The sequence below is a fragment of the Channa argus genome, chromosome 1 (genome assembly GCF_033026475.1).
Source record: "Channa argus isolate prfri chromosome 1, Channa argus male v1.0, whole genome shotgun sequence".
Taxonomy (NCBI): domain Eukaryota; kingdom Metazoa; phylum Chordata; class Actinopteri; order Anabantiformes; family Channidae; genus Channa; species Channa argus.
The window spans coordinates 5,454,139-5,468,606 of NC_090197.1; the positions used below are offsets into that span (position 1 = coordinate 5,454,139).

The 14,468-nt window shown below is 40.9% G+C and overlaps 1 protein-coding gene across 3 annotated transcripts; it reads left to right on the forward strand.

The window, feature by feature from the left end:
• The first annotated feature begins 968 nt into the window (after nt 1–968).
• On the forward strand, nt 969–12,788 carry LOC137137771 (C-type lectin domain family 4 member C-like). Of its 3 annotated transcripts, none has more exons than XM_067524544.1 (10): nt 969–1,136; nt 1,996–2,085; nt 2,284–2,448; nt 3,409–3,560; nt 4,064–4,188; nt 4,779–4,903; nt 6,086–6,183; nt 6,940–7,051; nt 9,055–9,155; nt 12,629–12,788. In XM_067524544.1, exons 1-10 carry the CDS (start codon nt 1,052–1,054, stop codon nt 12,680–12,682), a joined length of 1,107 nt encoding a protein of 368 aa, XP_067380645.1. In that variant the 5' UTR covers nt 969–1,051; the 3' UTR covers nt 12,683–12,788. The 3 variants fall into 3 exon arrangements, with proteins under 3 accessions (XP_067380645.1, XP_067380556.1, XP_067380732.1); XM_067524455.1 differs by having other exon boundaries at nt 976–1,136; nt 6,937–7,051; XM_067524631.1 differs by lacking the exon at nt 1,996–2,085 and having other exon boundaries at nt 979–1,136; nt 6,937–7,051.
• Nucleotides 12,789–14,468: the final 1,680 nt, after the last annotated feature.

A 14,468-nucleotide genomic window follows, 5' to 3' on the forward strand; every position in this document is an offset into this window, starting at 1 on the left:
CATTTAAGGTGTGGCCCTTTATTTCCTATTTATCCTGATAAGGGCCCTTAAAATATCTTATAATATTTTTCCTGCAAAGTTCCCTCCAGTCCACTGAATCAGTAGAAGACCACTGAAAGCTTCAAATTTCTTTCCAGGTTTTTGGGGCTTTTTAATATATTTATTTATTATGCATTTAAAAAAGAAAATCGCAACAGTAGCTGGAGTCCTTTCAGAGGTGCGGGTGTGTCCGTTCACCACTGTTTGGACCTTCACTCATATTTATGTTTATAAAGTGAATTTGTGTGTGAATAGACGATGTGAACCCTGTGCAGGAGAATTGGAGCCCACCAGTACCAATGAAATCTGCTGCACAGAGAGATAATTACAGATGCAAATAAAGAGTGTAGCCATGAGAAAAAGTGAGGTTTGGAGGTTAGAACTACTCACAAAAAGCAAAGCTATAAAAAGCAAAATAAAAACATCAGGTCAAGCTACAAATAGAGACCATTTGTTGTTTGGCTTTATATCTTAGCAAGTTGCTACATGGCTAACTTGTTAAGTCTAAGTAGAGGAGGTGGTAAAGCGACTAACTTAGCACAAGTAGGTTAAGATAATTAGCCTGATAAGTTAATATGCTGTGCGGGAGTGTTTTCTTGCTCCCTAGCTGCTTGGCCATTGTTGCTCCAAGCTGTTACCATAGTTGTCTGGGTACTGCAAGTTGAAGAGTGCAAGTACCTCAAAATTACACAGTTGAGCTCAGTTCTTGATTAAATGTTCATAGCTACTCAACCACTGCCTCTTAGGTTAAAACAGACGATGCTTATGAGATGGTGCTGAGTTCCTCGTCTGACTGGTTTGGTTATCAGACCCAGTTCTGCTTTGCATACAGCTGCAGGCACATCAGTATTTTCATGTTCACATTAGATAGAGTCTCCCCGAACACACGGCCACTTATTACCTGCTTTTGGAAAACACTGGATAGACAGCTTTGACGGCTCGGACAGTGTGGGGAAACTGCTAACGCAGAGCTATTATGATTTGATGCTGCAGTTATTAAAGGAAAGACTTTATGCCTGTTGGGAATAAAACAATGGGAGAGAACAATGGACCGGCTCTGCTGGACGAAGACAAACAGGAAACAGCAACAGACAAAAGTAATTTGTTTTCCTGTGTTTTTGTAAAAACTTTCTACCAATGCATTTTCCAGTGTGTTTAAGAAGAATGTGTTGTTGTCATTTACTCGTCTGCTTTCGGGGTTTGATTGTCCGGCAGATTAAATGCTTAATTATATTAAATGAAATTTAATATAAAAAGTGCTGCCAGGTCCCTTTTACTTGCTGAGGTTTGAAGAAGTGCGAGGGGAATTTACACGTTGTGCTCAGAGCTTCCAAATTCTATTTTAAAACTCAAACAACAATGTTTCTTTCCAGAAACACTTTGACATTTAGTGAAGTCTCAGCAGCAGATTTCTCAGAACTTCAGCAAATAAGACAGAGACTCTCAGCATGGCTGGGTTCAAAGAGGTGACCCCCCCCCCTCCTCCTCCTGTACACACACGCTGAAAAAGACACACAAGACACACTACACAATTGGAGGACTTTGTTTGCCCGTTTCTGCTCATTTTCAACTTTTTGTGGTCAATTTGTGTTTCTTTTCGGAGGGTTTGTGGCCATTTATTGGCTGTTTGCCATTTTGTGCCTTTGCAGTCACTTTGCAAGCATTTTCACTATTCGTGTTAATTTTCTCTGTTTAATTTCATGTTCGTGTCTTTTTTGGTCATTTTTTAAATGTTTTCTGTCTCTTTGTTGCCAATTTGTGTCTTTTGCAGCTACGTCACTGTCAGTTTAAAGTGTGTTATATTGCCAGTTGCTTCATACAGGCGCAAAAGTAAACTCCAGTTGTACTAAAGAAGCTGGATTACTGCACCAGTTTGTGAAGTGAACCATGTCGTAGCAAGTCACCTCCTGCTGAACTCCCGCTGTATGTAACATAGCTGCTGTTGTTGTCTCTCAGTTTGGTTCGGACAGTACAGACAGTTGGCACATTACTTCTCTCTGCTGTGCTTTCTGCTCACCATCATCATTGTGTTCCTGTCACTCTGCTGTGAGTACATTTCTTTGTTTGACTTTATAGCACTCATCTGTCAGTGTTTGGGACTTTTGTTGCGGGTAAAGTCATTGAAAATGAGAAACTGTTAAAAAGAGATCTGATCCATAGCTTCCATACCTTACAATACAGTATGTCAAATTATACAGCATAAGTAGATTGTGTTATATAACTTTCTTTGTGTTGACGCCACAGTGGTTCAGACCACGTTGCTTTTCCAGTCACAGTCGACCCTGCAGGAAACCAAACTCAGAGATCTGACAAACAGACTGGAGAAACTCAACAAGTCATATCATCTCCTGTTCTCCCAGTATCCTGCTCTGAATCAGTACTGCTCAGTCAGCAACTCCAGCACCGGTGGTGAGCGCTGTGTTTGTCTTGGATTTAGTGAAGATTGTTCACAGACAAATATGAATGTTTCCTCTGTGCATTACTGTGTTTGGCATAAATATTGGAACGAAAGAAGAAGAAAAATGCAGTAGCCATAAGTTTGTAGACATACGCTATGCAGCTGTTTACACAGCTTTGCAAACCAACAAGGTGGAGAACATGATCTGAGTAAATGCAGCATAGAGTTTCAGTCAGTGTGTGTGTGTGTGTGTGTGTGTGTGTGTGTGTGTGTGTGTGTATTTGGCTTGGTTCTGTTCTCAGGACAAGCATCTATTCAGACATTGTGCGTGCGCAAAAGAGGAAATGTCTTTTAAACCCCATAAACCTTTTTACACACAGGAAAGAAACAAAAAAACAAAGAAATCCCACAAAAGTGAAGCGGGATTATATGAAAAAACGATTTTCTGTAACATACATCTTCCAAATTTTGCTGTAAAACTGCTCAAACACTGGAAAACGAACCAAAAAACGGTTTGACCCAACCGTTACAATTTACATAGTGATTTGCAAAAGCACACAGACCACAAACAGCTTAAGTGTGACTGGATGAACTGTGTATTGCTGTGAACAGCATGTGTTGCTTTAAATGATGAAAATAATCATTTGCACTTGTTTATTAGAGTTGCACATGACAGAAAACTGGTTAATCATTGCCCAGTTAACATAATAAATACATTTGTAGGTGTAATTTCAGTTTGATCTGGATGTGGTGAACTTTGAAAATCACTTTATGATTTAGTACTTTGTGCACCAAAGGGCGAGAAACAGATCAGGATGTTTTCACAGCTGGAAAGTCTTAAATTTGTGCTGAAGATGGAACCAGACTTGGCATTTGTGCTGTTCAAAGGTCATCTGCAGCTCGAGGCAGATTTAGGCGAATATGTAAGTTATTCCAGCTACATCGTTTTCTTCTTACTTCTCGCCGCTCAGAGAGAGAGTGCAGCCCATGTCCCGCCGGCTGGACGCCTCTGGGAGACAAATGTTACCTCTTCAGTCAGGACAGGGCCGACTGGATCAGCAGCCAGTACCGCTGCATGACACTGGGTGGCGCTGTGGCCACAGTGAGGACAGAGGACGAGCAGGTGAAGCACTAATTGAGACATCAATTTATTAACTTTAGCTTTATACATTAATTAAAATATTTCTGATTTCCCACTATGTAATTTATTAATTAAGTTGTTGTAAGTGTGTATGTGGGTTTTACTTAAACCACCTCTGGACACTGAAATCTCGGCCTCCTTTACACAGACTTCATGGAATATTTACACTATTCTGTCCCCGTGTAGAGACGTGGCGTAAATATCAGCTGTTAGGACGCACATTTTGACATGCACAGATATGCACATGTGACCAGAGACAGAAGTTAAGAATAGATTTATGACCTCCATGAAATATGGAGACATCTGCAGGAGCTGTCACAGCCAGAGGTCATTTTAGGTTTTCACTCTTTTTACTGTACTACTTCTGCAGTGTACAGTGCACAGTTTGTTCCTCGCTCAGAGCAAATCAAATTAGCACGGAGGAAGAAGTGAGGCATGAAGATTTTCTTTGACAAAATAATGAAACTCTCTGACACGTCTCTCAGGTGTTTCTGTGGAAAAAGGCCCAAAGTCTGAGCCAGGGAGACTCATACTGGCTGGGGCTGAGGAGCAGCGCCGCTGACGCGGGCTGGCAGTGGAGTGACGGCTCAGTGTTGAAGGAGGGACCCCAGTGAGTAATAACAGACAGGAGGAGGAGGTCGAGGGGTTAAACTGGGACATATGAGGCTCCAGAATTTGTGAGATGACTGCTATGGAAATCTGAGAAAGCAGATTTATTCCTTTTTTTTTTTGGCCGATAAACTCAAGGAGAAGAAGCAGAAGGGCTTCAGAATGAGAATCAAGAGGAAGAATCTTTGCTTTAATCAGTCAAAGAAACAGCAACACGAGGCTTTGTCCCCGTACAAACATACAACTTTACGTTAGTTTTCATTGCAAAACCAATTTTATTCAACAGTCTGCATTCGGTTACTGGAAAACTATACATCAGGAAATTCCCAAATTTCCCATTTGAATCAGATTTCTTTGGACTCGTATTAGCTAAAAGATGATATAGACAACTTTTGTTAACATGTGAAAAGCAAAAAAGGGACAAGAAAGAAGAAAAAAGCTGAAAATAAGAATTGAGGGGGACAATTACAACTGCATGGTCACCATTTTAAAACCCATTTGTGGATTTGATCTAATGAGGGGAATTGACTTTTGTGTGCTATAAAGCAGTGGTTGCCGTGGAAACAGGTGAAAAACTCTCAATCTCTGCAGGTTTTGGTGGCGTGAGCCTGATACGACAGCAGACAACAAGGAGCTGTGTGGTCGACTCACCCCAGGAGACGACTACAGGAAAAGCTGGTTCACCTCCAGATGTTCCAACTCTCTGAGGAGCATCTGTGAGAAGAGACAGGCTTCTTTACTGTGAGAGGAGAGGAGAGGAGAGGAGAGGAGAGGAGGGGAGAGGAGAGGAGAGGAGAGGAGAGGAGAGGAGAGGAGAGGAGAGGAGAGGAGAGGAGAGGAGAGGAGACAAACCTATATTGTTTATTTCTTGTGGGTTTTTTTTACTTAGAAGAAATCTAGATTCAATTATTCTCAAACAATGCTCCACCTATTTAACTATTTAACACCTATTTATTTAAATTAATGTCAACAACCTCAATAAACCAGAGACTGTATACAGTACTATATACATGCATTAGACATGTGAAAGTGTTGAAAACTGAATGCTATTACTAATAGCTTGAATAAAATATGTTTTCATATTTTACACAGTCTGAGCAAATCTGCTGTTGTGTTTTGTTTTATTGCTTTTTTATTTAGTTTTTTACCTTCTTTTGTCTTACAAATGCAATAAAGACAAAAGACAAGGCTAAATTCAAGATTCAAGACACCATGCAATGAAAATCTCATTTTGTTTTTGCTTCCTTCACACAACGAGAATCTGAAAAAAAAAATGAAGACATATACATAAAAAAAAAAGAGAAGATGGATGCATGCATAAAGTGCAGCGTGACTGTGGAGATAAGTGGACCGGCTGAGCAATACTGCCATCCCTAAAACAATTTAAAAAAAAAAAAACTTTACCCTTTTCAGAAGAACAAAATAATTCTGAAAAATGAACTAAATTCTCTATAAATACTCAAACTATTTGACAAATTCACTAGCGAGATTTTTTTAAAACAGAGCAAAACAAAACAGAAGCACTGACTAAAACCTTCCTTTTTAGCCTTTTCAGAGGAACTACATGATTGTTTGAGTGAAATAAATTGTCTATAAATACTTTAACCCGTAATCAGATTTCTAAAAAGTGAGATCTTCACTTCTAAATTTGACTAAATCTTTATTTTCCAACCAAAAAGAATGTTTTTGCTGTTTGTTTCTTTGTTTTATTTAATTACTGTGGAGTTTTTTGTGCGTTTTTTTAATAAATATACTATAGACAAAAAGCTTAGTCCAAAGCCTTGATATGAACTTTAAAACTAACAATTCATTAAGCTCAAAAACCGGAAGAGTTGAAGTTTACACTTGCACCTCCCGCAATTATCCAGCAGGTGACACTGTTTCATTTTCTGACACAGCGCCCCTGTTTGTTTCCCGACATGCACTGCGGCAGACCGCTGCTTCCGGACTCGCGACACTGAAGGAAGGAGATTATAGCGGAATTTCTGTGTCAAAGGTAAATATCTTTTATGAAAGCTATATCTTTTTGTGTTGCATCAAGCTTGACACCTGGTCACTTCGATTAGCTAATGCTAACGTCATATTAGTCAGTGGGAACAGCTTCATGTTTACAGCGGTTCATTTGTTAAGATGTTTTTATCAACCAGCTTTAATTTTATTCTCTCCAAGCGGCTAAATACCAGCTCGACACCTACTGACACTGAATATGAACCCAGTCGTTAGCTAATATCAGCCAAACCTGCTTGGAGTATTTGTTCTAAGATGTGAGAAACCGGGACTCTCTTTGGAAAATTAGTGTTTTATTCATACTTTGTCCCTTTTTATAAAATGCCTACATCATAGAGTACAGCTCATGGTATCACATACTCAGTAGAGTCATGTGGTAGATTCGGCAAAAACACCGACAAAATATCTGCCGAAATTGAGCAAATTTTGTAACGGTTACTATTTGTTATTCATTACTACACGCTGCCCGGGACAGTTTGTTTATTAGCTAAAATGGCCAGTTTGTAAAGCAGATCTGGTTTTCTACTGAGCTTTCTAGTCTGAAGCTGTTATTTGAGTACTTTACATTATTGTGGTTCATTTATCAACACAAATAATGGCGAGATTTTAAATGGCGACCGTCCATAGGATAGTTGTTTGTTTTTTAGACAATCAATGAACCAACGATATAATCAGCTGTATGGTTGATAGTTTCTGTGAGATGTCTGTTAGGAACTGCTCAGGTCTTGTTTCTGATTTCCAGCAGCTGAAGATGTCTGACCTGATGGAGGAAAAGATCAAGGGCTACAGGACGGCCCCATTTGATGCCCGCTTCCCCAACACCAACCAGACCCGCAACTGCTTCCAGAACTATCTGGGTAAACAGGAAAACCTGCTTGTGCTTTTTGTGTGTGTGTGTGTCAGAACAGTACTGGGCTGTTTCCTCTCATGCTGAAATTATCACGAGCTTTTAATCAAAGTTAGGTAACGATGGGTTCAGGCTAAATTTGAGTCACTTTGCCTCTGTTTTTCCTGAACATTATAGAATTTAAGAGTGTGTGTTCACACTTCAGCTGACCAAAGATTAATCATCAACTCTTTTTAAAAAAATATTGGATAATGTATACAGGGGTGGCTCGGTGGTAAAGCATTGGGTTAAGATGCAGAAGGCAGCGGATTTGAATCCCACCCTAACAGGGGTGGCCCCAACAAGGCGACCTTGGTGCCGGCCTAGAGCCCAGGAGAAAAAAAATGGGAGGGTTGCGGCGTAAAAACTCATGCCAAATCAAGGTGGGGTGTTCGGCACAAGGGACAAGCCGAAAGAAACCCAGATTTCCCACATAGATTTCTCCTGGAGAACGCAGATTTCTCTGCCATGTATCAATAACCGAGTTTGTACTCAGCTTTCTCCAGCGGCGCATGTGCACAACAAAACCCTGCAGCTGGGAACAAGCAGCTTCTGACGGTGTGTAAAGCGTAAATAAAAACAATGCAAGGATGAGACATTTTGCCCTTTGATGGAAAATATTAGCTCATTTTTAATTTGATGGCAGCAACACATCTCAAACAAGTTGGAAGAGGGGCGACAAAAGGCTGGAAAAGTAATTTTTTACAAATAAAAAAAACAAATGGAGGAGCAGGTGACAACTAATTTGGTTAATTGGCAACAGGTCAGTAACATGACTGGCTTTAAAAGGAGCATTTCAGAGAGGCAGAGCCTCTCAAATATAAAAATGGGAAGGGGTTCACTAATCTTTGACAAACTGTGTCTAAAAGTTGGAACAATTTCAGAAAAATGTTCCTTAACATGAAATTGCGAAGACTTTGAAGATCCGACCATCTACAGTTTATAATATTATCAAAATCCAGAGCAATCTCTGTGCATGAGGGAAAAGGCTGAAGGTCAAAACTTGACGCGTGTGCATCTTCTGGCCCTCAGTGGCCACCAATGTGTTAAAAACAGGCCTGATTCTCTACTGGACATCACCGCACGAGCTCAGGAAGACTTCCAGAAATCACTGTCTGTGAACACAGTTCACTGTGTAATCCACAAATGTAAGTTAAAGCTGTATGTAAACAACCCATATGTGAATACGATCCAGAAATGCTGCCATGTTCTCAGTGCCAAAACTCATGGAAAATGGTCTGAGGCAAAATGGAAAACAGACTAAAGAGGAGAGGGACCATCCATCTTGCTTTCAGTTCAATCAGCCTGCGTCCCTGATGGTGTGGGGGGGGCATTAATGCCTATGGTGTGGGCAGCTTACACATCTGGAAAGGCTCCACCAATGCTGAAAAGTACATAGAGGTTTTAGAGCAACATATGCTCCTATCCTGACAACGTCTCTTTCAGGGAAGACCTTGGATATTTCAGCCTATGACTATGCTAAACCACATACTGTATCCACCACAACAGCATGGCTTCACAGGAGAAGAGTCCAGGTGCTGAACTGTCCTGCCTTCAGTCCAGACCTTTCACCAATAGAAAACATTTGATGCATCATAAAACAAAAAATCCAGCAACAAAAGCCCAGAACTGTTGAGCAGCTAGAATCCTGCATCAGACAAGAATGGGACAACTTTCCTCTCCTAAAACTCCAGCAACTGGTCTCTTCAGTTCCCAGACATTCACAGACAGTTGTTAAAAGAAGAGGGGACGCTGCACAATGGTAAACAACATCCTGTTTCAACATCTGATATGTTGTTTATGTTATACTGTCAATAAAATATGGGTTGATGAAATTTCTCCCTGCATTCTGTTTTTATTTACTTTTTACACATTGTTTCAACTTTTTTGGAATTGGGGATGTAGACATTAATAATAAGAAATCAATAATTTACCAGCTGCTGAACCTCTTCCTTCTCTCTCTGTTTTCAACAGATTTCCACAGATGTAACAAAGCTCTGTCAGCCAAAGATCAGGACATAGCTCCCTGCCAGTGGTACCAGAGGGTCTACAAGAGTCTGTGCCCCATGAGCTGGGTACGTTACAGTAAATACATCTTTATACCCGCAGCCTCCACGGGTTTACATGAAACTAATCACATCTGTTGTGCTGCAGGCCTGGTTGACTTGCTAGTCCTAATTGTATAGCTGTGCTGCACAGATCTCATGAGTGAATCAAGCAATCAGGTCTCTGGAAACAATGCCATTAAAATAGATCTGTCCGAAACAGCTGCATTGCCAACAAAGTCATCTCAAGGCACTTTGCAGAATAAAGTCAAGACTATAAAGATGTATAGAGAAAATCCAAAAATTCCCCCTGGAGCAAGCCACAGGCAAACGTGGAGAGGAAATCTACACAAGTTCTTTTGTACTGTTGCAGAGTGTGTGTTTATTGCGTGGGAATGTAGTAGTTGGGTAGTATTATGTCCGGTATGTACAGTACAGCTATATAGTACTAATCTAACAGTAGGTATGAGATCAGCTGTTAATGAATGTGATCTTAGACAAGCAGCCAGTGCATCAGGCCCATACACAGCAGAATGTGATTGACTGTGTGCAGAGGTGGTTTTGAACAAAGGTAGAAGTACACAAACTCAATACGCAAAGGAAAAGCGCAAATATTGGCCTAAAGCTCCACTTCAAATTGTTACGCTCACTAAGCGTCTCACGATGCTGAATTTGGACATAAAGAGCTTTCTTGTCTCCATGTCACTGTTCTCTGTCTTGGCCAGTTTATTATGGTAGCGTGGTACAGTGCATCCAGAGTATTCACACTTAACTTTTTCCACAATTTGTTATGTTACAGCCTTATTATTTTATATAAACAATATAAACAATACCCTGTAATGCCAATGTGAGAGAAGTTTGTTTGAAATCTTAGCTATTTTATTAAAAATAATAAATGAAAAAATAACATACAGAAATATTCACAGCTCTGGTGCATCCTGTTTCCACTGTTCATCCAGATGTTGCTACAACTTGATTGGAGTCCACCTGTGGGAAATTCAGTTGATTGGACATGATTTGGAAAAGCATACACCTGTCTATATCAGGTCCCACAGTTAACAATGCACTTCAGAGCTCAAACCAAGCTGTGAAGTCCAAGGAATTGTCTGTAGACGTCAGATAGTATCGAGGCACAGATCTGGGGAAGGGTACAGAAAAATGTCTGCAGCATTGAAGGTCCCAATGAGCACAGTGGCCTCCATCATCTGTAAATGGAAGAAGGTTAGAACCACCAGAACTCTTCCTAGAGCTGGTCGGCCAAGCTGAGCGATCGAGAGAGAAGGGCCTTAGTTAGGGAGGTGACCAAGAACCTGATGGTCACTCTGAAAGAGCTACAGTGTTTCTCTGTGGAGAGAGGAGAACCTTCCAGAAGAACAACCCTCTCTGCAGCATTCCACCAATCAGCGTGTGGTAGAGTGGCCAGATGGAAACCCCTCCTCAGTAAAGGCACATGACAGCCTGCCTGAAGGACTCTAAGACCATCAGAAACTAAAGTCTATTATCTGATGAAACAAAGATTGAGCTCTTTGGTCCAAATGCCAAGTGTCATGTCTGGATGAAACCAGTCACCGCTCACCACCTGCCCAATACCATCCCTGCAGTAAAGCCTGGTGGCAGCATCATGCTGTGGGGATGTTTTTCAGTGGCAGGAACTGGGAGATTAGTCAGGATCAAGGGAAAGATGAATGCAGCAGTGTACAGAGACATCCTTGATGAAAACAAGTTCCTGAGCGCTCTGGACCTCAGACGTGGGCGATTTTTTTTTTAACAGGACAAGGACCTTAAGCACACAGCCAAGAAAACAAAGGAGTGGCTATGTGACAACTCTGTAAATGTCCTTGAGTGGTCGAGCCTGAGCCCAAACTTGAACCCGGTTAAACATCTCTGGAGAGATCTGAAAATGGCTGTGCACCGACGCTCCCCATCCAACCTGATGGAGCTTGAGAGGTACTGCAGAGAAGAATGAGAGAAACTGCCCCAAAATAGGTGCATCAAACTTGTAGCATCATACTCAAAGACTTGAGGCTGTTATTGGTGCTAAAGGTGCTTCAACAAAGTATCAAGCAACGGTTGTGAATAATTATGTACATGTGCTTTTACATGTACATGTGCTTTTTTTTTTTTTTATCAATTTGCAAAGATTTCAAACAAACTTGTTTTATGTTGTCATTATGGGATATTGTTTTGTGAATACTTTCTGGACACACTGCACCTGATGCCTGGCAGGGTCTTCCCATTCAGCGGACCTTTAAGGCTCTGTAAGCTTTTTGCAGATCCCATGGTATTTGTAAAGGTCCCAGACATACTGCTTCTTTTGGCTCCTGTTGAACTTGCAGCCAAGCGTCTGAAGGATGCCAGCAGCTGGGGTGTATATCAGTTTGTTGGTCTCAGTGATGGTGGTAGTAGAGATGCTTCGTAGTGCTGCATTCACATTTCCTAGTAGACTTTCAGAACGTACTTCATTTAGTCTTGGTTACTGGCTGCAGTGGTTCTAGGTCTCCATCTTAGTCATGCTCTTTAATCCCAGGTCAGCTGCTCTTGCTTTAATGTTGTCTGGACTTGTTCCTGAGGTTTGGGAGCCAATGTCTTATTGTCGGGGTGGTGATGATATTCCCCCCCTGTCCTGTCGTCCTGACTCTCCCCTTAGCATTTGTAGCATTTGTGTTGAACCTCATCAGGTTCTTACAGATACTAGAACACTGAGCTACTAGTTGTTTTATTGTTAGTCTAGATGCTCTGTACATACTCTACATGGGACTATTTGTGTAGTAGCATTCCAGTAGAGTCCTGTTCTCTGTGCTTGTCCATGAACCTGTTCCAGTAGCCCACTTGTCATCAGGTTGCCCTGGTTCCCACCACCTAAACTGACCTCAATGACCTCTAACACAATATGCACAAAAAAAAACACAAAAGTCAGCCACAACAACTTCTGTACAATCTAATAGAGCAGTTCTGCCATGAATTCAACTTCAACCATGACCATTTTTAGTTCTTATCTTATGATTTGAAACTGTCAGAAAGGTGATATTCCTACTATGTTTAGGTCGAGTTGTACCTGAGTGCTTTATATTAAAAGGTGGCTCTAATGTTTTGCTCACCATATTTAAAATGAATGACCACGTCCTAATGTGGTGCACTGCACCAGGCCAAAAATAAGGAGCTGCATTCTTCATTTGGCCAGTGTGAGGGAAAACTAGGCGGCTTCACTCTGTTTGTCAAATTAGCAAATGCACTTTCGAAAAAGGGCCAAACACTCTGCGACTACCAATATTTATACAGTAAGCGACTTTTCAGAAAAATAAGCCAGCAAATGGCCAAAACCAATGCAACTTTTAATTAAAGGATGACTTCAGCCATTTTCTAATTTGATTTCAGACAGCAGCAGAGACCTATGGCACAGACAAATAAGCTAATCCAGTTTGCACACCATGCTTACCATTGTTTCTGTGTCTCTCTCCTTCCCTTTTGTCACTTATCCTTTCATTTCACTGTCTGTCCTGCAGGTTCAGAGATGGGATGAGCAGGTGGAGGCAGGAAACTTCCCTGGAAAGATCTGAACAGACCGATTTCCTTCCATCCTTCCAATCCTTGGCATCTTAATGTGAAAAATTCTGTGTTTTCTTTGCAGAATCACGTTATTAAATGATAAAATGTTACTGTGAACTCTCACGTATCCGTCCTGATTTATGCTCGAGTCTGCACGATGTGGTTCTTCAGCTAGTGTGGAGAGCTCCTGAGGACATCAGTGTTAGACATAACTAAAGAACATCACAAATGCGCAGGCTGCATTTGCAGTTGCTCTCCTTTTATTTTTATTGTATTCTTCCTCTTTCATATTTTAGTGTAGTGTTTTAGAACAGTAAAATATCCGGTTCGCTGTGTAAAGCTTCCCCTCTCTGATCGTGCGGTTGGAGGGAGTTTTTCTCTTTGTTCTCATCCTCGCAGAACCTTTTCTGCCTCAAGCTGTGAGCAGCGCGCAACAGCCGATCGGACTTTAAACATCCCGGAGGAAATGAGGAGGAAGAGAGAGTTCTCACAAGCCAAATTGATCGCCGCCTATATTGCTCCCTCCGCCTCCACAGATGGAGCGTGCGATGTCATACACTCGGTCACAGCCAGACTCCAGACCCGACATCCCGAAGCCCCTCTTTATGATCTCCGGTGACCAAGACCCTCCCCACCCCCACTGTCACACCAGGCGGGAGAAGACACAAGACCTGATGTAGGCAGGTTTTAACTGTATAGTGAAAGCAAACAGTGCTTTCTGCTTTTATGAAAACTACTTCATCAGCTTTTCAATTGTAGACGTGATCTGGATGACAGCTTAAAAACTCCGGTTCACCGTTCAGTTTTTTTTTTATAGCCAACCAATTCACCTGTCACTCTTCTTGTCCTGTTATTATGGGTTTTATTGTCTTACACTCATCATGAAAATATGGGTAAACACTTAAATTAGAAATGTATTTGCCTGTGTTTATGGAATTCACATGGAATCTTCCTAATAATCGTACTAAAATCTTGACTTCGAGTACAACATATTATCAAATTTAGATTTATTTTCCTTGTGCCCTAATTTAAGTTGATTGTGCTAACATATGTCTTCATAGGCAACCAAGACACTTAATATTCATGATATTACTAGTGTTGCAGTTTGGAGGGACATTCAAAATGTGTGGTTGCTTTTTAAAATATATTAATAATTGTTTATATGGTGAGTAATAGTTAACATGTGGAAGTCTGTGTTTGTCAGCCTGATAAAACGGCACAGTGGGCGGAAAACAAATGTTTTAAAACTATTCTGAACCGAATAAAAGCTGATGTATCATTATGGTTTAAGCACGTGGCAGCACATAAAGTGCCTAAAATCAGCTCCACCTTTACCAACGGTGACCTTTGACCCTTATTTTTTTAATATTGCTGTACACGTTTTGCCGATATCAGTATAGCTAAAAACACATTGTTTCCTCGCTGGAGTACTTACACATTTTACTTTTATATCACTTTAAGTAAAACATAGATCGTCTGCTTAGTGCTTGAGTAAAACAATTACAACCTGTGACCCTGTTTAATACGAAGGATGAGGCCAAAACATTAGAACCCTCCTTTTTATGATGTACTGCAATACAACTGCACCAGCCACCTTAATAATAAAGCTCAATAATTCTCCTGCAGCTAAACATCCATCTTCATCTCAAGCCTGATGATCCAACATGACATGTCTGATTTAATTTTTGATGGATGAATACATTTTGTTCCCTTGTCATCAGTTCTGACCACTGCTCTGCTGACTTTCAAAATGAAAGATGTAGATGCTGATGGCAAATGGAAACACAAAGATTTCAA

What these genes read in the sequence shown, in the direction of transcription:
- LOC137137771 (XM_067524455.1), top strand. Translation starts at nt 1,052, where the DNA reads ATGCCTGTTGGGAATAAAACAATGGGAGAGAACAATGGACCGGCTCTG. An exon ending in TGTGTTCCTGTCACTCTGCT is followed by an intron (nt 2,086 to 2,283) that starts GTGAGTACATTT and finishes TTGACGCCACAG; the next exon opens with TGGTTCAGACCACGTTGCTT. An exon ending in CTGCTTCCAGAACTATCTGG is followed by an intron (nt 7,052 to 9,054) that starts GTAAACAGGAAA and finishes TGTTTTCAACAG; the next exon opens with ATTTCCACAGATGTAACAAA.